The sequence below is a fragment of the Schistocerca nitens genome, chromosome 8, assembly GCF_023898315.1.
Source record: "Schistocerca nitens isolate TAMUIC-IGC-003100 chromosome 8, iqSchNite1.1, whole genome shotgun sequence".
In the NCBI taxonomy this organism is placed as follows: Eukaryota; Metazoa; Arthropoda; class Insecta; order Orthoptera; family Acrididae; genus Schistocerca; species Schistocerca nitens.
Genome location: NC_064621.1, coordinates 61,891,085 through 61,913,144, shown reverse-complemented (window position 1 = coordinate 61,913,144; position 22,060 = coordinate 61,891,085). Strand labels below are relative to the sequence as shown.

Genomic DNA, 22,060 nt, shown 5'->3' with positions numbered 1-22,060 from the left:
TACTCCACATTGTTGAATACATACTCCACGGCAATCCCTCAATGACTGCAGGATCACTCGTGTCAGCCATCCTTTGCCAGTTAGATAGAAAGATGGATATTAAGGCCCAGCAGTAGGACAGCAAGCTATTTGGCAACAAGGAATTTTTGTGACCACTATTGTTTGTCATTCTGGAGTTCCAATAAGAATGTTTTGGAACAAAATTGACACCCATGAGGACCTTAATGATAATGGACAGGAATTTAGTGAAGTCAACTGATTGTAGTAGATCAAAGAGGTGTACAATACCCACCAATGAGGAGATGTGCCTGTGTTATGTCTCTACAGCACCACTTTTGCTTCCAGTTTTTTCCAGTGAAGGGAAATGCTCTTGGTGTTGATAAAAGCCACTGTTAACAAAGACTGCTAGGCCACTGCTCATAGGCATATGGTCAGAGTGACATTAGTAATAATTAGCACATCACAAGTTTGCACCTTGTTTTAAGTGTGTCTCACAAGCCAGTCACGTATTGGGGCCACACATTACAACTGTATAAACCCACTGTTAATGTTGTTTGGATTCCACATGTACATTGTCAGCCAATTCATTGTGCTGGCTAAGCTGAGCTGTTTGTGACCTGGTGACTACCTCAATGGCTGTCTGTAATGCAGCCACTATTTGCCACAGTGAATCTAGCATCAACTGTGTTCAGTAGTGCACTGTTTAGTGCCACTGTTACTTCAACTTTGGGCAGTATGGTCATCTAATTATTGTCCAACACGGCATCAGTCTGTTGGAATCACAACTTGGAAATCCAGGGGGGATTGTTTACAGCAAATTTTACTTTCCTGGCACTGGTGCTCTTGGTGAGTCTGAACTATCAGCTAACTTCTTGTTCTTCGTTCACTGTTCACACAGAGAGTAGCTCATGTTGGCTGCTGAAGGCTGTCTGCTGTCACATTTCACATCAGTCAGTTCTGTACATGGTGCAGGTTAATCCACTGTGGGCAACTCCTGGACCTGGGCAGGGCAACAGCCATGTAGCTGATACTGGTCTTAGGTGTAGCTGGTTGTTCATGGTGACAGGTGCAGTATTCAAGAGCTATGGTTATGGGTGCAGTATTCAAGAGCTGTGCTCATCAGGCATTGTACTCTTTTGTCTGTGTTTATGAAGGTATCTATATTATTACTGACCTCCCCTGTTTCAACTTTCTGTTCCTCTTATCCTTTGCTTTGTTAGATGGTGCTCTAGGTGTAGTACAGGAACTATTCTTCAATCCCACTGTATCTTCTCTAAACTTGAACTGGCACTTCTGGAGAGAAACTTGGACCTTGATGAAGCTGGTGATGAAGCCACATGATTTGGAACTAGCCCTTATTACATCTACATCTAGTTCTACATCTACACTCTGCAAACCACCATGAGATGCATGGCAGAGAGTATGTCCCAGTGTACCACATATTAGGGTTTCCTCCCATTCCATTCGCAAATGGGAGCGTGAGAAGAATGATTATTTGAATGACTCTGTGCATGCAGTAATTATTCTAATCTTATCCTCATGATCTCTATGTGAGCAATACGTAGGGGACTGTACTATATCCATAGAAACAGCATTTACAGTCAGTTCTTGAAGCTTTGCTAATAGGCTTCCTCCAGGATAGTTTATGTCTACCTTTACGAGTATTCCTGCTCAGTTCTGTCACTATCTCTGTGACACTCTCCCTCAGATCAAACAAACCTGTGGCCATTTGTGCTGCCCTTCTCTATACACATTCAATATCTTCTTTTAGTCTTATTTGGTATGGGTCCCACACACAAGAGCAACATTCTTGAGCCGGTTGCACAAGTGATTTGTAAGTAATCTTCTTTGTAGACAGATTGCACTTCCCCAAATTCTACCAATGAACTGTAGTCTACCACCTGCTTTACACATAACTGAACCTAGGTGATCATACCATTTCATATCCTTAGAAAGTATTAGACCCAGTTATTTGTATGAGTTGACTGACTTCAACAGTGACTCAATGATATTATAGTCATAAGATACTATGTTTTTTTGTTTTGTGAAGTACACAAATTTACATTTCAGAACATTTAAAGCAAGTTGCCAATCTTTTAAACAATTTGAAATCTTATCAAGATTCGACTGAGCACTTAGGCAGCTTCCTTCAGATAGTGTGTCATCGCAGATAACAACGTCATCTGCAAAAAGTTTGAGGTTGCTATTAATATTGTCTGCAAGGTCATTAATATACAACATGAACAGCAAGAGTCCCAAACACTTCTCTGGGGTACACCTGAAGTTATTTCTACATCTGACAATGATGCTCCAACCAAGACAACATGTTGTGATCTCCCTACCAAAAAGTCCTCAATCCAGTCACACATTTCACTTTATACCCCAAATGGTCATCCTTTTGACAATACATGTAGATGTGGTACTAAGTCAAATGCTTTTTGGAAATCAAGAAATACTGCAGCCACCAGACTGCTTTGATCCAAAGCTTTCAGTATGTCATGTGAGAAAAGTGCATGTTGTGTTTTACACGATTGACGTTTTCGAAATCCATGTAGCTTGGAGGTGGTCATTCTCTTTGACATATCTCATTATATTTGAGCTCAGAATATGTTGTAACATTCTACAACAAATTGATGTTAAGGATACTGGATGGTAGTTTTGTGGATCACTTCTACTACCCTTCTTGTAGACCTGTGCGCCTGCACTTTTTTCCAAGAACTGGACAAGGTTATTTTTGTTCAAAGGGATCTACAAAAGATTATACTTAGGAGAGGGAGGGGCTAACTCAGCTGCAAATTCAGTATAGCTCCAACAGGGATTTCATTTCCTGGATTTCCCGGTTAAAAAATACACTTTCTCCCAAGCGAAAATATGATTTTTCCATGTTAAGTGACAGTATACTTTCCCTCGTGATCATAAAACTTACCAATCCTTTGAATGGTTAAGGTTTTATCCACCGGCGTAGAACTTTCCAACACTTAAGATAACGAACCCCAGAAAAAATGTATTTTGGAAAGTTCTTTGATTTGCAGCAACATGTAAGCTGCATATTTTCATATTATGAAAGTATGTAGTAGAATTCCACCAAATACAGAACTTTAGTTTCCAAAGCATTGAAATCAAGATCGAAATGCACTTTTGCAAGCCAATCATAGCTCATGTCATGTGATCTCGCCAGTCGATGAAAGCAGATATTCATCGCATTTACTTGGGGCTCCCAAAACCTGATTTCGTAAGCCGATTTCCCAATACAGCTCCTGGGTGGTCACATAAACACTTCAAAATTTATTCTGGAAATCTGCTTCTGATTAGCAGTTTTCCAGTTCCACAATCAATTTTTGCTGACGTATAAATGCAGCCAGTATTGAACTATGCTTGGGCTGTCAGGTTTCGTCTTGTTTTAAAAATTTTGGCTAATATTGACAGAGTGGCTTAATGTACAGTGAAGGATAAGTAGAAATATTAGACTGAAGCTATTTACACCTTGTCTAACTGAAGAGAAATAGCGATTGTGCTGACTAAATCATAAACTACATCTGCTGTTTTCCAGGGGTTGTAGTTAACTGGGCTAACAAATCCGCTTCAGACATTAACATGTAAACACAACAACAAAAAATGGTTTCCGAAATTAGGGTTTTCGTCTTTTGGAAGATATTTCACATGGGAAAGTAGTGATTCAGAGTATAGGACATGTGATGTAGTCAGCCTATAGTGACATCACTGTTAAGCAGCGCAAACACACAAATAGGAAAAGTCTATGGTTTAAATTTATGTACATAGTGTAGCTACAAGAAAAGCTAAGGTTTCACATATAATATTTGTCTGTTTTGCATGTGTTACACTTCGATACACCGTACAAATGTGCCAGTAATATTTTAAGTAATGGTGTAAATATCTGGTCTTCTGGGCTCGAAATTCTTCTAAGAGACTGGCCCTCAAGTATTAAGTTTTAAATGAAAATCAAACACTGTGAATTAAGAAATTCAAAGCAGTTTTGTACATGTAACATAACTCATATTGCACAAAATGAAATGTAATGCTTTTCAAATGACCAATTGCAATATTTTCCTGCGACCTATTAGAATTCGTTTCAGCAGTTGTCAGAGAGCACGAGAAAACGCCGTTACAGTGCCTGCGAAGCCAAGATGAGGTAGGTAGCCCACATGTACTTGTGTGTATGGCATTAAGAGATTTTACATTACGTCAGAAACGAATCAGGACATCAGAAGATATTTCAAGAGCACCGGCATTTCGTAAACCATACTAAATCTGTAATTCAGCTTAAAAGAGCATATTCATATGTCCAGATTCACAAAGAAGTAGGCCCCAAGCTGATATTAAACTTTTCAGTGTGGTTTTTGGAATGCAAATTTTCTTAAGTACCAATACTGTATTACCTCATATTTAGTTCTATGGCATTATGCCATAAGTTGCTAAACATAACAACGTGCACTTGAAATTCTGTAAACAGTTGACCCTAGCCAATAGTGCTTCAAATAAATTGACTGCCTCTGTGGACAAGATTAATTAAAGCCATATTTTTTTTTGCAAATCGATCCTTGTTCTGCAAGGCAATTAATACCAGACTGCCAAAAACTTGGTAATAAAATAAAATCAGAAAACTGAGACTAATAACATATTTTAGCCTTCCATAATTATATGAATATTTTTGTTCACTTTATAGCTCATGGTCAGAGTAAACCATTTTGTTTTTCTGATCTGTAAACCAACAGGAAACAGCAAAATCACTAAACATAATCACAGTTCACGTGGAGACTACCCCTCATCCCACTACAACTCAGACTGCTCTAAGCATGCACGAATCTTGCAGGTTGGGTGTGCCGGAACAATGTTTCCGGGTAGCATCTGGCTGCTTGCTGCTACGGCTGATACAGCCCATGTCTAGTTAGCATGGATACAGCTAACAGCCGAACTTCAAGTAGCCAGAGGCAGAAGAAGGTATAGCTCATACGTGACTCAACTGCACATGCATATAAGCCTGCTGGTAACTGCTCAAATGAACCTAATGTTAACGGTTGTGACATCACACCCATCGGAAGCAATTTGTTGTTATTAAGTATTGCATAGTCTTCATCCTAAAGCCTTCAACACATTTTACCATTGGCAGATGCTTGTGTCTGCACTGTGTTTTGTTGCTGTAAATGGTGCATTTCCTTTGCAACTTAAGATTTATTTATTTTTTCCTCATTTACATTGTATTGGTTGGATGGTTTAAAAGAGAGGGCAAGGGACCAAACTACGAGGTCATTGGTCCCTTGTTCCTAATAAAAAAAAATGCCACAAGTTTGAGAATAAAACAGATGAGACATATAACATAAAACAGAAAGAAAGGAAAGACCACAAGAAGGAAGGAAAGGCAATGAACACTAAAAGGAGCAAAAGAAGACAAGAAAACAACAGAGATTTGCAAGAAACAGTTAGAAGAGAGTAAAACAAGGAAGCAAATTACAGTGGCTGCCCGACCATGAAACTAAAAACGAAAATCCAGCCACCCTGCAACACATTAAAATCTCCACCCTAGAGGCACTAGGGTGGAGGACACAGAGGAACAAAGAACATGTGCTAAAACTCAGATCAAATGATAAAACCCACCCTCATGGATGAAACATAAAATCAAATCAGCCGACGAGGTCGTGTCTGCTTAAATCAATGATAACAAGTCTGGCAACTGAAGATGAAGTCGTAGGGCAGCCAAAGAAGGACAGAGCAGAAGAATATGTGCCACTGTCAACTGAGCGCCGCACCAACACTGAGGTGGGTCTTCAAGGTGCGGGAGGTAGCCTGGGTCGCCCAGGTATGGCAAATGCGGAGCCGGCAGAGAACCACAGAGCCCCTGCAAGAGGCCATCATCGAGGAATTCCACACATTCGTGGTCCACTTAATGGCTTGCAGTTTGTTGTGCGTACTGAGATTTTGCCATTCCGTCTCCCAAAGATGAAAAACCTTGTGGCATAATAATGAACACAGGTCAGTTGCAGGGATGCCGATCTCAGAAATGGTTACCGTGTAGCCTGTTTGGCCATTCTGTCAGTAAGATCATTTCCTGAGATTCCGACATGACCAGGGGTCCAGACAAACACCACTGAACAACTGGATCATTCCAGGACATAGATGGACTCCTGGATGTACATTACCAAAGGATGATGAGGGTAGCAATGGTGCATAATTTTCAGGCTGCTCAGAGTCAGTACATAAAAGAAAAGACTCCCCATGGCATGAACGGAGATACTGAAGTGCACGAGAAATGGCCACCAGCTCTGCAGTGAATACACTGCAGCCATTGGGTAAGAAATGCTGTTCGATATGGCCACCATGAACATAGGCAAAGCCAACGCAACCATCAGCCATTGAGCCATCAGTATAAACCACTACAGAGCCCCGGAACACGTCAAGAATCGATAGGAAGTGACAGTGGAGAGCCACAGCGTTAACAGAGCCCTTAGGGCCACGTGAAAGATCCAGATGAAGCTGTGGCCGTGGCGTACACCATGGAGGTATATGTGAACGGACCGCAAGTAGAGGTGGTAAAGGGAAGGACTCCAGTTCAGAGAGAAGGGACCGCACGCAAACTGCAATCATTAGCCTCGACCTGGGCCACCATTGTGGGATATGGACTGCTGTGGGCAGGAAAAGGAGATGGCAATTCGGATGCTCAGGAGAACTAGTAATGTGTGCTGCATAACTGGTGAGCAGTTGTGCATGTCTGATCTGCAATGGAGGGACACCAGCCTCCACCAGTACGCTGGTCACGGGACTCGTCCTTAAAGCTCCTGTCACTAGTCAAACTCTGCAGTGGTGCACAAGGTCGAGTAAATGCACGCTGAGGGCACTGCTGAGCCATAAACCACACTCCCATAGTCAATTCAGGATTGGACAAGGGCTCTGTAGAGCCGCAGCAGCGTAGAGCAATCTGCACCCCAATTGATGTTGCTCAGGCAACAGAGGGCATTGAGGTGCTGCCAGCACTTCTGCTTAAGCCAATGAAAATGAGGAAGCCAAGACAATCAAGCATTTAAAACCAGTCCTAAGAATCGATATGACTCCACTACAGTGACTGGATCATCATGAAGGTAAAGCTCTGGGTCCAAATGAATGGTATGATGCTGACAGAAGTGCATGACACAAAACTTTGCGGCTGAAAACTGGAAGCTGTGGGCTAGAGCCCATGACTGTGCCTTGTGGATGGCTCCCTTTAGGTGACGCTCAGCAACACCAGTACTGGAGCAGCAGTACGAAATGCAGAAGTCATCTGCATACAGAGAAGGTGACATGGAGGGCCCGACAGCTGCTGCTAGACCGTTAATGGCCACTAAAAATGGAGAGAGACTCAATACAGAGCCCTGCAGGACTCCATTCTCCTGGATATGGATGGAACTATGGGAGGCACCAACTTGGACATGGAAAGTATGGAGCAACAGGAAGTTTTGGATAAAAATTGAGAGCGGTCGCCGGAGACCCCACTCATACAATGTGGCAAGGTAATTATGTAGCCAGGTCATGTCGTGTGCTTTAGGTAAATCAAAAAAGATGGCAACCAGGTGTTGCCATCTGGAAAAGGCTGTCCAGATGGCAGACTCAAGGGACACAATATTGTCAGTGGTAGAGCGACCCTGGCGGAAGCTGCCCTGGCATGGAGCCAGCAAGCCACGTGACTTCAGGGCCCAACCCAACCGCCGACATACCATATGTTCCAGCAGCTTACAAAGAACGTTGGTGAGGCTGATGGTATGATAGCTATCCACATCAAGCGGGTTTTTACCAGTTTTGAGCACTGGAATAATGGTGCTCTCCTGTCATTGTGATGGAAAGATGCCATCGCACCAGAACTGGTTGAAGATGTTGAGGAGATGTTGCTTGTAGCCAGATGAGAGATGTTTAATCATCTGGCTGTGGATCCGATCAGGCCTAGAAGCTGTGTCAGGCCAATGTGCAAGGGCACTGAGGAGCTGCCATTCTGTAAACGGGGTGTTATAAGATTCACTGTGGCTTGTAGTGAATGAGAGGACGTGGTCCCTTCCAGCCACCGTTTGAGAGTGCGAAAGGCTGGGGCTAATTCTCTGATGCAGAGGCTCAAACAAAGTGCTCAGTTAAGTGCTTGGCAATTGCGTTTGCATCAGTAGATAGCACGCCATTTATCTTAACACCGGGGCACCTGTTGGAGTCTGTTACCCGAAAAGATGTTTAATCTTTGCCCAGACTTGGGAAGGTGACATATTGCACCCAATGGTCGAGATGTATCTCTCCCAACACTCCTGCTTCCGACATTTGGTAAGTTGGCGAACACGGGCACGGTGCCGTTTAAAGGCTATGAGGTGCTCCAGGGAAGGGTTCTGCTTAAGCTGCTGTAGAGCTTGCCAATGCTCCTTAATTGCTTCAGCGACTTCTGCCAACCACCAAGGGACTGCCTTATGCCTTGGGCACCCTAAAGAGCTAGGGATCACATTTTCTGCTGCACAAACAATTGTAGTTACCTGCTCAACCATGACATCGATGTTACCATGGGGGGGGGGGGGGGGGGGGGAATCAACGGTGACAGCAGAGGTGGAAGTTTCCCAGTCCACCTTGTTTAAAGCCCATCTGGGCAGGCGTTGGTCTGATGCCGGGGCAGTGACAGGAAGACGGGGAAGTGGTCACTAGCACACAGGTTGTCATGTACTCTCCAGTGGATAGATGAGAGAAGTCCTGGGCTGCAAATTGATAAATCAATGACTGAGTAACTACCATGAGCCACACTGAAATGTGTAGCAGCCCCAGTACTTAAGAGGCCGAGGTGAAACTGAGACAGTAAAGTTTCGACATCTCTGCCTCGGCCAGTAAGCACAGTGCCACCCCACAAGGGGTTATGGGCATTTAAATCTCCCAGAAGTTGGAAAGGTTTAGGGAATTGATCAATCAGTGCAGCTAATATATTCAGGGGCACTGCACCATCTGGTGGAAGATATACATTGCAGACAGTTATTTCCTGTTTCATCCTTATTCTGACAGCCATAGCTTCAAGAGTGGTTTGAAGGGGCACAAGTTCACTACAGACTGAGTTTAGGACATAAATGCAAACTCCACCTGACACTCAATCATAGTCGCTATGGTTCCTCTAATATCTCTTATTAGCACGGAGGGAAGAGGTCTGCATTGTTGGGAACCAGGTTTCTTGGTGGGCAATGCAGATAGCAAGTGTAAAGCTTAACAGTTGCCATAGCTCAGCCAAGCAGTGGAGAAAACTGCCGCAATTCCACTGGAGGGTGAAGTCATCGTGAGACTGGGAAAGCACGGACCATTCAATGAGGCACTTTACACCTCAGAGCCACCTGCTGCCACCAACTTATTGCCTGAGCAGTCTATATCCATTGTGTCTGAGGGTCTGGCGAGATCTACATCCTCAGCGGGCACCAGAATCTCCACCCCATCCTCAGATGCAGAGCTTGTAGGTAGCGGTAGTATGGGTGCCACTGCAATTTCCTTGGTCTTAGGGAGTCTTCTTTTTGGATTTCTCTCGCTACTCCTTGGGTTTCCCTGGCTGCGAAGACTTCACTGATTCAGTCTCCAGGAGTGAGGAGGAGTGTGGAGCCCTACGACCAGCTGCATTTGAGCTCTTCAGCCACAGGTGGATGTCTTCTTGCTCACTAGCAGAAACCTGGGAAGAGAGTGACCCAAGGGACCCCCTCCTAGCAAGAGAAGTTGAAGAAGACTTACGCTTCTCCGTCTTAGAAGTGGAGACAGGCACCCATCTGGTTGGGGCAGGTGTTGCTCCCGAAGTAGATGGTGCGGGAGTAACAGGGAGGGAAATGCCCCCACCATCAATGGGGCAAGTGCAGTCTTCCAGCTCTGAGATATGACTGGGGTTGGCAGAGCTGATGGTGCCAGAACCGTTGTAGTGGTGGCGTAAGATGATGTCATACGTACAGGATGCAGATGTTCAAATTTTCTCTTAGCCTCAGTGTAGGTCAGTCGGTCCGGGGTCTTGTACTCCATGATTTTCCTTTCTTTCTGGAGATCCTGCAGTCTGGCAAGCAAGACGAATGGTGCTCTCCACAGTTGACACAGATAGGAGGTGGGGCACATGGAGTATTGGGATGTGATCAGCATCCACAATCTTGACATGTGACACTGGAAGTACAGCGTAAAGACACATGGCCGAACTTCCAGCACTCAAAACACTGCATCGGGGGAGGGATATAGGGCTTTACATCACAGCGGTAGACCGTCACCTTGACCTTCTAGGGCAACGTATCGCCCTCAAAGGCCAAGATTAAGGCACGGGTGGCAACCTAACTAACCCTCGGATCCTTGTGGACATGCAAGACGAAATGTACACTTCGCTGCTCTAAATTGGCGCACAGCTCATCGTCAGACTGCAGAAGAAGGTCCCTGTGAAATATGATACCCTGAACCATATTTAAGCTCGTATGGGGTGTCATGCTTACAGAAACATCCTCTAGCTTGTCACAAGCAAGTAATGTCCGTGACTTGGCAGAGAATGCTGTTTTGACCAAGACTGAGCCAAATCTCATTTTGGTCAAGCCCTCCACCTCCCCAAAATGTTCAACAAAAAACTGAGGCTTCAACATCATAAAAGATTCCCCATCATCTCTCGAACATACAAGGTACTGGGGCGAGTAAGATCTGCTGCCATTCTTAGCCTGATGTTCCTCCCATGGTGTGGCCATGGAGGGGAACGATTTGGGGGCCGTACTCCTGTGCGTTGAATTGATCTCGTGAATGCTTAGAGACTGTTGGTGGATCACCACCAGCAAGAGATGATGGACTACACTTCATCGTGTGTCATCCGCCCTGATGCCACCCACTCCGACCAGGAGCCCTCCCCATGGGTGCCACCCAGCTGCAGCAAAGGCTACCTGGCAGGATGGCCATTGCCAGAAATCCCGATGCCCCAGGGGGATGGCCATCTGTCACTTGGCATACATGGTGAGTTGACGGCGCAGGCATCAGCAGAGCGATCCCTGTGTTGTCAAGGGGCTACAACCAACAGGGTACATGGTGGGCCCACGACAATGGACTGGCTACCGTGCTGGATATAAGGTGCAAAGAAGTCCATGGTCATCGCCGATGCAGATAGCGACACTGCATAGTGCATGGTGGAAAACACACCAGGAAGGTGCCCTCGCCCAAGAGATGGAGAATGAGCAGAGCTGAAATGCGACAACAAGAAAGTGGGCTAAAGATCTCAATGCATGATGGACATGATGCACCGTGTAAGGTGCCCTTCCCCAATTGGCTTGCTCTTTGGGAAAATATTGAAAAATGGAGGTCAAACCCTACAGGTGACCATCACATAAAGGCTGAAACATGTGAGACACCTTTTAGTCACCTCTTACGACAGGCAGGAATACATCGGGCCTATTCTAATCCCCGGACCTTCAGGGGGGTACGTTTTATTGCTGCAGTATTATATTGCAGTAAGAGGCTAAAGTAAAAGTATTTGTTAAGTATATAGGTCTTACCAGTCAAAACTACAAAAATTTGACTGAAAACTAAAACAACGAAAAATTCCTGGAATTCTTAAAAACTCCTGGGTTTTTCCCAGATGAAAACATTCCTGGGTTTTTCCTGAATTTCCCAGTTGTCCTGGAGTGTATACACCTTGAATAATAATAGTCTGAAGACATGGATTAAAATTTGTGCCATGGCCACAATTCGAACCCAAGACACCTTGCTTACTAGGCAAGAATGCTAACCATTACACCACTGCAGCACTAGGGCTAACATTACTTCACGGACTACCCATTTCTGCTTAGTAAGCAAGGAGACCTGGGTTCAAATCCCAGCTGTAGTGGTGTTCTGCCTAGTGAGCAAGGATACCCGGGTTTAAACACTGGCTGTGACACAAATTTTAATTCATTTCTTCAGATTCTGTCAACCCTGGAGCTTTATTCAATTTTGATGATTTCAGCCATTCCTCAACACCACTGAACTTAATACTTATTTCATTCATTTTTTCAGTGGTACAAGGATTAAATTGGAGCAATTCTCCTTGGTTTTCCTATGTAAAGGTATATTTGAAAATAGAGTTAAGCATTTCAGCTTTTGCTTTGCTACTCTTGACTTCAGTTCCTGTCACATTCACTAGGAACTGGACACTAACTTTGATGCCACTAACAGCCTTTACATATGACCAAAATTTCCTTGGGTTTTGTGAAATATCATCCAACAATATTCTGCTACGGTAGTCATTGAAGGCATCACGCATTCTCTCTTGAATGCCAAACATGTTTCATTCATCATTCTCTATCTATATAAAACACTAGTCTTTGTTTTAAATCTACTATACTATAATCTCTGTTTCTTTAGAAGTTTCTTTACAATGACTATATACCATCGAAGTTCCCTCCCATTATTAACTTTTCTACTGGGTACATATCTATCAAGTGTATGGTCAACTATTCTTTTAAACTTGAGCCAGAGTTTCTCTACATGCTCCTGCCCTGTGCTGAAAGTTTCCAGTTCCTCACTGAGATATGGCACAACTGATTTCTTTTATCTAGTTTACTGAACATAGATATCTTCCTGCTTGTTTTACTTGTCCTTTGTACTTTGGTAATCATTACTGCCACAACTGTGTGATGGTCACTGATACCAGTTTCGGCATGACATCCTCAAAGAGATTAGGTCTATTTGTTGCCATTAGATCCAATATAATTCCATCGTCAGTGGGTTTCCTAACTACCTGTTGTAGGTAGTTTTCAGAGAAGGCATTTAATAATTTTTCACAGGATGTCGTATCATGCCCATAACTAACAAAAATTAACTTCCCAATTAATTGTTGGATGTTAAGTCTCCACTGATGATTATAGTATGATAGGAGAACTTATGTACAAGTGAACTGAGGTTCTGTCTAAAATTTTTGGTTACAACTGGAGATGAGTATGGTGGGTGACAGAAGGACCCAATTATCAATTTATGCCCTCATCTGATACTGAGTCTTGTCCAATCTCACATGCACCTTCAATTTCTTTCTCAGTGAATTTGAGTTTCCTGTCTACTCCAGCAAATACACTACCTCCATTTGCCATTTGCCTATCCTTTTGATACACACTTAATTTTTTTCCAAAAATCTCACTGCTAGCAGTTTCAGGTTCAACCAGCTTGGACACCAGGAACAGAATTGTCATGGAGCATGTGCACTGCTATTGCTATCAGCACAAATTTCAAAAGTATTTGTCAAGCAATATGGTTGATATCTCCAAAAGCTCTTCACTTATACATCCAATGAGAATTACTGCCCTAAACCCATGACAGTTCCAGCTGTAGCTCACACATTGCTGTCCACACATTCCACAGCTCCTCCAGTTTTATACTTCAAAAATACACCATTCCAAATTAATTGAAGGCACTAGCAAGAAACAGTATACAAGATAGAAAATTCTAGTTTTTTTGTGTGCACATTGGAAACACATACTGCTACTTTTGTCATAAGAATAACTGTTGAAATTAGGAACACAGAAATCAGTAAATTCATTAATCTATTGATGTCATATGGGATAACATTTTAAGGTAACTCTTCACTTACACAAAAGGCATTCTTTGTTCTAAAGCAAGTAATTACACTTGTGCATAGGGTTCATACATGCATATATTATAGGTCTGTAATCAAGCTGTTGAGTATATTAACAGCATTCTGACAGTAAATTTATTTACTTGTGGAATTGGTTGTTAACAGTCCACTGAATTTGAGAGTAACACAATGCCACTCAAAGATGAAGAGTAATGCTTCTATCTAGTTTCCCGTTCCATGGATTGTTTTGCATGATAAATTGTAATGATGTGGAATAAGTCATTTTACATACACACTGCAAATTAATTTCTAAGTATAGGTATATGCTGAATATTAATAAGTGTTTTTCTTTTTATACCTACAGATATGCTACTCATGACTTTTTATACATTGCAATAATAGAAATTATTCTACAGAATAGAAGAAGTAGTCAAAAAGAAAATTTTTCAATTTGTTTTCAAATCTTAGTTTGTTGTCTGTCAGACATTTTACATCCACAAATAAGTGATCAAAAATATCAGTAGCAGCATTGTACATCCCTTATTGTGCTAAAGATAACCTGAATGTGGAGTAATTAATGTCATTTTTCCTTCTGGTACTGTAATTATGTACATCATTGTTCCTTTTTAACTGCTGCAAATTGCTTACAACAAACTTCATGGAGGAATATGTATACTGTGAAGCATTAGTCAGAATGCCCCACTTCTTAAATAGATGTTTACAAGATGATCTTGGGTGAGGACCACATATTATTCTTACAGCACGATTTTGAACACTGAAGACTTTCTTCATTTATCCCAAAATGTTATTCCATATGACACTATTGAATGAAAACTAGCAAAAGATTTGCAATGATTCTAAGCACAAACGTGGCTGAACTAAGTTGTTCTAGGAGTGAGTCATATCAAACTGAAGAGAGAGAGTGGGGGCTGGGAGGGACGAGAGGGGGGGGGGGGGAGAGGGAGGGAGGGAGAGAGAGAGAGAGAGAGAGAGAGAGAGAGAGTCACAAATACTAGAAGCAAAAATGATTTGCACTACCTTCTGGTGAACACATATTGAACACAGAAAAGGAGTGAAATACATATGTATGAAAAGATGCTTCATTAATGTACTCTTTGAATGCTGTGGATGAATTAACTCTTATGTTCTGACACTCCCCAGGTGCTGAGGACATATTGAAATGTGGCCTCTGGGTTTTCCTTAAGCACTATTGTGTTCACAGGCACCATTACACCCATCCTCTTACTGCTGCAGCTGCAGAGGAGTTACTTGAATATCTCAGTGAATAAAAAAGTTTCAAATATTTATAACATGCATGCCTCTGTGCGCTATCATTTGTAAAAAACCTCAATTTCATATCTTGAACTGTTGATAAAATATGACACTTTGTTATGAAAACGTGATTCCCAAAGCGCAGTAATAGAATTGGATGTGCGTTGCATGACTGTCCACTGGATATAAAAATCAATAACTCAAGAGCAAATTGAGACATCATTATGCTCTTAATTTTAAGCAAAATTTCAATATGTTATCTACATTTCACACACAGCAACATAGGAACTAAAATCAACCACACACGAAGTTTACGCAATGTGTTTTTAAATCTGCAAATTCTTTAAAATTTCATGCAATCATTTACTTACTCTGAGGCAGCACAGTAACTATGTTGAACTATGAAAAGAAATTCAGTCCTTTATCAGGCAAAAATATCAAACTGAAAGATAAACAAAACAATTTTTTTCACCAAACAGTTTTCTTAAAATCAGATGATAAATATAGCACCCAGAACACCATCTTGCAGCATACTTATCAGCATCAGGCAAGCAGTTTTGTGACAACAAAGCCACACTCAGAACACAATGCAGACAGAGGGTGAAAGTTATATCTCCATATAATTTTTTTTCAATAACATAAAGAAATTCTTGCGTCAAAAAAAGTAGACCATCAATACATGTACTTTTTAAGATGTGTGTACAACTTTTATTCAAATGACAGGTTCCACATCATAATAGTTATCATTAATATGATCTATTAAAAATGTAAATAACTGAAAAGATAACAAACTTCCGAATTGGTACCCTTATTTCTGACCGTAGATGACTCATAATTAATTCACAGGTTGTTGAAATTCCTCCAAATCTTTCTTCTCTATTGCCACATGAAGAAACCTCTGGTTTCCAAACTGACTATTTTTCTGACTTCCCGTTTGAATTTATTTCTCTGAGTGCTTAGTTAGTTAAGACTTTTTTCAATGTATATTTGTCTGTAAATTTATTAAATCCATTTTTTCAGTGTGTAATATTTGCAAACTGATAGAAGCTATCCAGTCACAGTGGATACATAACAATGACTATTTGCAATGAAAGTATTTAAGTCCTTTCTGTTTGCATCAGGTGTGTAATAAATATTACTGGCTGATATGTAACTTCGATAATCCCATTGTTTAAAGATTAGAGCTATAGTTAATAAACATATTTTCAATGCAAAATATTTATTATTTTATACTGCACAATTTGTTACCTTCACATCTGGACGAGATGGGTACAGAAAATGTACATTTTTAAGTTCAATCTCTCCACTGCATTTCTCAGGACAATTTCCCTCTTCACTCAGACTGTCAATTTCTGGTCTTCTATTTAGCACTTTAAATATTGCTGCTGCCGACCCCCTTGCCATTGCAAAGGCTTCCAAGTGAGGTGAAGCCATACCCATATTAACGGCACCGGCAAGGACTCCAAACAAGACCTAAGAAATGAAAAACAACCATCTACTTACAGTCCCTTAACAGGCAAATAATAAAGAAAAAACAGTCAATTTCACAAGTTTATTCCAAAAAGTTGCATTTTTCAGCAAATGAAAAACAGGTTACACAAACAAGCACAGTAAAAACTTTCTAATTTAGCTTTGAGCATAGTATAAATGTCATGATTACTGAACACTCAAACTGGAGGACAAAAATAATTAAATGTAAATAATGATGTAGAGTGTCAAATATGTCTGTAGTATACTGATAACAAATACGATTATTCTCACTGTCAGTACTGCAATTACCTGCAAGCTGCATTTTATCTGAGGAACTTACATGCAGTTCCTTAAATTCTGTAATAATACAGATACACAATGGCTTTGTGACATCAACCAAAATTCCGTTGTTCCTCTTTAAGCTGTTTACTAATAAAACACTACTAAGAAAGTCATAGCATGTTACTTTTTTTCATCATGATTTGTTTTATTAGGCTCAGATTGGGAAATTTTAAATATGGTACTATAGCTGGTAGCTGGTAGACTGGCAAAGGCAAGGAAAGCCTTTTTGAAGAAGAGAAATTTGTTAACATTGAGTATAGATTTATGTGTCAGGAAGTCATTTCTGAAAGTATTCGTATGGAGTGTAGCCATGTATGGAAGTGAAACATGGATGATAAATAGTTTAGACAAGAAGAGAATAGAAGCTTTTGAAATGTGGTGTCACAGAAGAATGCTGAAGATTAGATGGGTAGATCACATAACTAATGAGGAGGTATTGAATAGGATTGGGGAGAAGAGACGTTTGTGGCACAACTTGACTAGAAGAGGGGATCGGTTGGCAGGACATGTTCTGAGGCATCAAGGGATCGCCAATTTAGTATTGGAGGGCAGCGTGGAGGGTAAAAATCATAGAGGGAGACCAAGATATGAATACACCAAGGAGATTCAGAAGGATGTAGGTTGCAGTAGGTACTGGGAGATGAAGAAGCTTGCACAGGACAGAGTAGCATGGAGAGCTGCATCAAACCAGTCTCAGGACTGAAGACCACAACAACAACAGCTGGTAATATTCATAAGCTATCAATAGTGGAAGTAAAAGTTGTTTATCCATCCATGAACTAAGCTAAGTTAATGTCTTCACATTGGTGGTAGAATGAAGTTGTGTTTGTTTACAAAAGTGACTTAGTTCTTTAATCGTTATATTAACGTGAAGGCTGTAAACACTCATTGAATAAGTTTTGTTATGAAGCACTAAAGAAACTGGTATGGACATGCATATTCAAATTCAAAGATATATAAAAGGCAGAAAACGGCACTGCACTCAGCAATGCCTATATATGACAACAAGTGTCTGGCGCAGTTGTTAGATCGTTACTGCTACTACAATGGCAGGTTATCAAGATTAAAGTGTGTTTGTATGAGATGTTATAGTCAGCGCACAAGTGATGGGATGCAGCATTTCAGAGGTAGCAATGAAGTGGGGATTTTCCTGTAGAACCATTTCAAGAGTGTACCATGAATATCAAGAATCTGATAAAACATCAAATCTCCGACATCGATATGGCCAGAAATACACTCCTGGAAATTGAAATAAGAACACCGTGAATTCATTGTCCCAGGAAGGGGAAACTTTATCGACACATTCCTGGGGTCAGATACATCACATGATCACACTGACAGAACCACAGGCACATAGACACAGGCAACAGAGCATGCACAATGTCGGCACTAGTACAGTGTATATCCACCTTTCGCAGCAATGCAGGCTGCTATTCTCCCATGGAGACGATCGTAGAGATGCTGGATGTAGTCCTGTGGAACGGCTTGCCATGCCATTTCCACCTGGCGCCTCAGTTGGACCAGCGTTCGTGCTGGACGTGCAGACCGCGTGAGACGACGCTTCATCCAGTCCCAAACATGCTCAATGGGGGACAGATCCGGAGGTCTTGCTGGCCAGGGTAGTTGACTTACATCTTCTAGAGCACGTTGGGTGGCACGGGATACATGCGGATGTGCATTGTCCTGTTGGAACAGCAAGTTCCCTTGCCGGTCTAGGAATGGTAGAACGATGGGTTCGATGATGGTTTGGATGTACCGTGCACTATTCAGTGTCCCCTCGACGATCACCATTGGTGTACGGCCAGTGTAGGAGATCGCTCCCCACACCATGATGCCGGGTGTTGGCCCTGTGTGCCTCGGTCGTATGCAGCCCGATTGTGGCGCTCACCTGCACGGCGCCAAACACGCATACGACCATCATTGGCACCAAGGCAGAAGCGACTCTCATCGCTGAAGACAACACGTCTCCATTCGTCCCTCCATTCACGCCTGTCGCGACACCACTTGAGGCGGGCTGCACGATGTTGGGGCGTGAGCGGAAGACGGCCTAACGGTGTGCGGGACCGTAGCCCAGCTTCATGGAGATGGTTGCGAATGGTCCTCGCCGATACCCCAGGAGCAACAGTGTCCCTAATTTGCTGGGAAGTGGCGGTGCGGTCCCCTACGGCACTGCGTAGGATCCTACGGTCTTGGCGTGCATCCGTGCGTCGCTGCGGTCCAGTCCCAGGTCGACGGGCACGTGCACCTTCCGCCGACCACTGGTGACAACATCGATGTACTGTGGAGACCTCACGCCCCACGTGTTGAGCAATTCGGCGGTACGTCCACCCGGCCTCCCGCATGCCCACCATACGCCCTCGCTCAAAGTCCGTCAACTGCACATACGGTTCACGTCCACACTGTCGCGGCATGCTACCAGTGTTAAAGACTGCGATGGAGCTCCGTATGCCACGGCAAACTGGCTGACACTGACGGCGGCGGTGCACAAATGCTGCGCAGCTAGCGCCATTCGACGGCCAACACCGCGGTTCCTGGTGTGTCCGCTGTGCCGTGCGTGTGATCATTGCTTGTACAGCCCTCTCGCAGTGTCCGGAGCAAGTATGGTGGGTCTGACACACCGGTGTCAATGTGTTCTTTTTTCCATTTCCAGGAGTGTAGATCCTGTAAGAACAGGACCAATGACAACTGAAGAGAATCATTCAATGTGATGGAAGTGCAACCCTTCCACAAACTGCTATGGATTTCAATGCTGAGCCATCAACACATGTCAGCATGTGAACTATTCAACAAAACATCATCGATATGGGCTTTCAAAGCCAAAGGCCCACTAATGCACCCTTGATACTGCATGACGCAAAGCTTTACACCTTGCATGGGCCCGTCAACACTGATGTTGGACTATTGATGACTGGAAACATGTTGCCTGGTCAGATGAATCTCATTTCAAACTGTATCAAGCTGATGGATGTGTACGGATATGGAGACAACCTCATGAATCCATGGACCATGCATGTCATCAGGGGACTATTTAAGCTGGTGGAGGCTATGTAATGGTGTGAGGTGTGTGCAGTTGGTGTGATATGGGACCTCTGATACAGCTAAATATGACTCTGACAGGCGACATGTACGTAAGCATCCTCTCCGATCACCTGCATCCATTCATGTCCATTGTGCAGTCCAACGGACTTGGGAAATTTCAGCAGGACAATGCGACACACCTCATATACAGAATTGATACAGAGTGGCTCCAGCAACACTCTTCTGAGTTTAAACCCTTCTGCTAGCCACCAGACTCCCCAGACATGAACATTATTGAGCATATCCTGGATGCCTTGCAAGTTGCTGTTCAGAAGAGATCTCCACCCACTCCTACTTTTACGGATTTATGGACAGCCCTGCAGGATTCATGGTGTCAGTTCAACTCCCTCCAACACTACTTCAGACATTAGTCAAGTCCATACCATGTTGTTTTGGAGCATTTCTGTGTACTTGTGGGGACCCTACACGATGTTAGGCAAGTGTACTAGTTTCTTCGGCTCCTCAGGATATTTGTAGTCATTTCTTACTGAAGGAACGAGTTAGGCGAACAACAAGATATGTGCAAAAGTCATGTTTCTTATATTCTGAGCATGGATTAGCTGATCCAGATAAACAGTGAGTTGCGCATTTTGTTGTGTAAGTTGCAATCTCAAACTGAGACCATGGATGAAAGATAAGAAACATTTAATGTCATTTATCATGCCTACAGTTTGATAAGAACCAACTAACCATTTTGATTACTGTTATTTTGGCATGGCAGACACTGAAAGATATTAAAAACAAAGTTGTGTACCTTAATTTGCCACCTGCTGTTAGGCCAGTTTTGTATGCAGGAAGTTACCCACACTTGCACCTCCATTAGAATGGGAAGAAATCCAAATCCCAGGATGTCCAGAGAGAGGGAGTAGGAAAGAAATGAATAGAGAGATGCAAGAGGAAAAGATAGACAAAGATTTGGGAGGGGGGGGGGGGGGGGAGGGAATGTTGGACAGAGAGAAGGTGAAGAGAACATGTATGGACAGAAAAATGAGGAAGGAGGAGATGGACAGGCCCAAACACATACGTATGCAATATATGTGACATATACATATGTGGGTGGAGCCACAAATAAAAAGTTACTATTCTATAACATTTAGATAAGGCAGAAGAATAGCTGGAACTCAACATTTGTTAGTTCTGGGAGCTCTTCACAGTATGTACCTTTTTTTTAATTTTCTATTTGCTTGCTGTGCTGGCAGTAATTGTGCCCTAAATATTGTACTGTAATTACATTTGGGCAGAGATAAACATTCTCTCACATTCTGTTGGCTGTATTTCAGTATGTTGTTGCAGGTCTTGACTGAAAATGGTAACACCAAAAAAAGAAAGGTTAAAATGCAAACATGAAAGATTGACTAAGGATTGAACCAGATTTGGCAATGGTTGAATATATGGTGATAACATTCAAATTCCTGTAATCAACAAAAAATTGGAATTTAGGATCTGCTATAGATGATCTTTTGAAAATTACTACTGGTGATTCCCAGTGTAGATCTAATGGTATACCGTATTTACTCTAATCTAAGCCGCATTCGAATCTAAGCCGCACCTGAAAAATGAGACTCGAAATCAAGGACACAAAATTTCTCTGAATCTAAGCCACACCTGAAATTTGAGACTTGAAATTCAAGGGGAGAGAAAAGCTTTAGGCCGCACCTCCAAATCCAAATAAAGTTGGTTCATTGTAATACGAGACACAATTTAGGTCGAATGAGTGACGATATAGCTACAGTAGTTTCGTTCGAGTCGTAAGCTTAGCAGTTAAGCTTTACCAGGCAGCCATTGCTATGCGTCAGGCGCTCCGTCTGTATTGATACGGGTACCCTTCCTTTTTCACGTGCTTCATCTGGTTTGAATTGATTGCTGATTTTTCTTTGATCTGATAAGTGCCGTTCTCTTTGTTATAGGTGTTTACGTCACTCGAAGCTGAAAATTCATTACTGCACTGTGTCATGCATTGTTTGTAACATTCTGATAATGAGTGTTTATGGCCTGTCACCGCTCACGGCATGGCTTGCTTTTGTGCGTGCTACCGCCGCTTTTTTTAAAAAAAAGAGAGAGAGAGAGAGGAATCGTCTCATTAGTGAAACAATGGCAAGAGACTGCTATTTGTTGTTACTTACACTGCTGCTTTCTTTGATAATGATCAACAAGAACCAAATAATAGACTGCCTATGATAGAATATGTTCTGAACGAGAGTTTAGTGAAAATTTTTCTCCATTTGAAATTCTTTGCAGGTGCCTCTTTAGTACATTACATTCAGCACAGAAATTAGAGTAATCTTAGATTTAAAAACCTAGTCAATTGGAGTGCTTCATTTCTGACTGTATCACTATTAGGCATAAGAATAATACGAATATAAACAT

General features: G+C 42.4%; 1 protein-coding gene across 2 annotated transcripts in view; it reads right to left on the bottom strand.

Annotated features, from left to right (window-relative positions):
* Positions 1–22,060, bottom strand: part of LOC126198441 (multidrug resistance protein homolog 49-like) — a 439,165-nt gene that overhangs the window by 177,660 nt on the left and 239,445 nt on the right. For both annotated transcript variants that reach the window (XM_049934764.1, XM_049934763.1), the window contains exon 10: positions 16,052–16,276. In XM_049934764.1, coding sequence (XP_049790721.1) covers positions 16,052–16,276 — 225 coding nt within the window. The remainder of the gene's footprint in view (positions 1–16,051; positions 16,277–22,060) is intronic.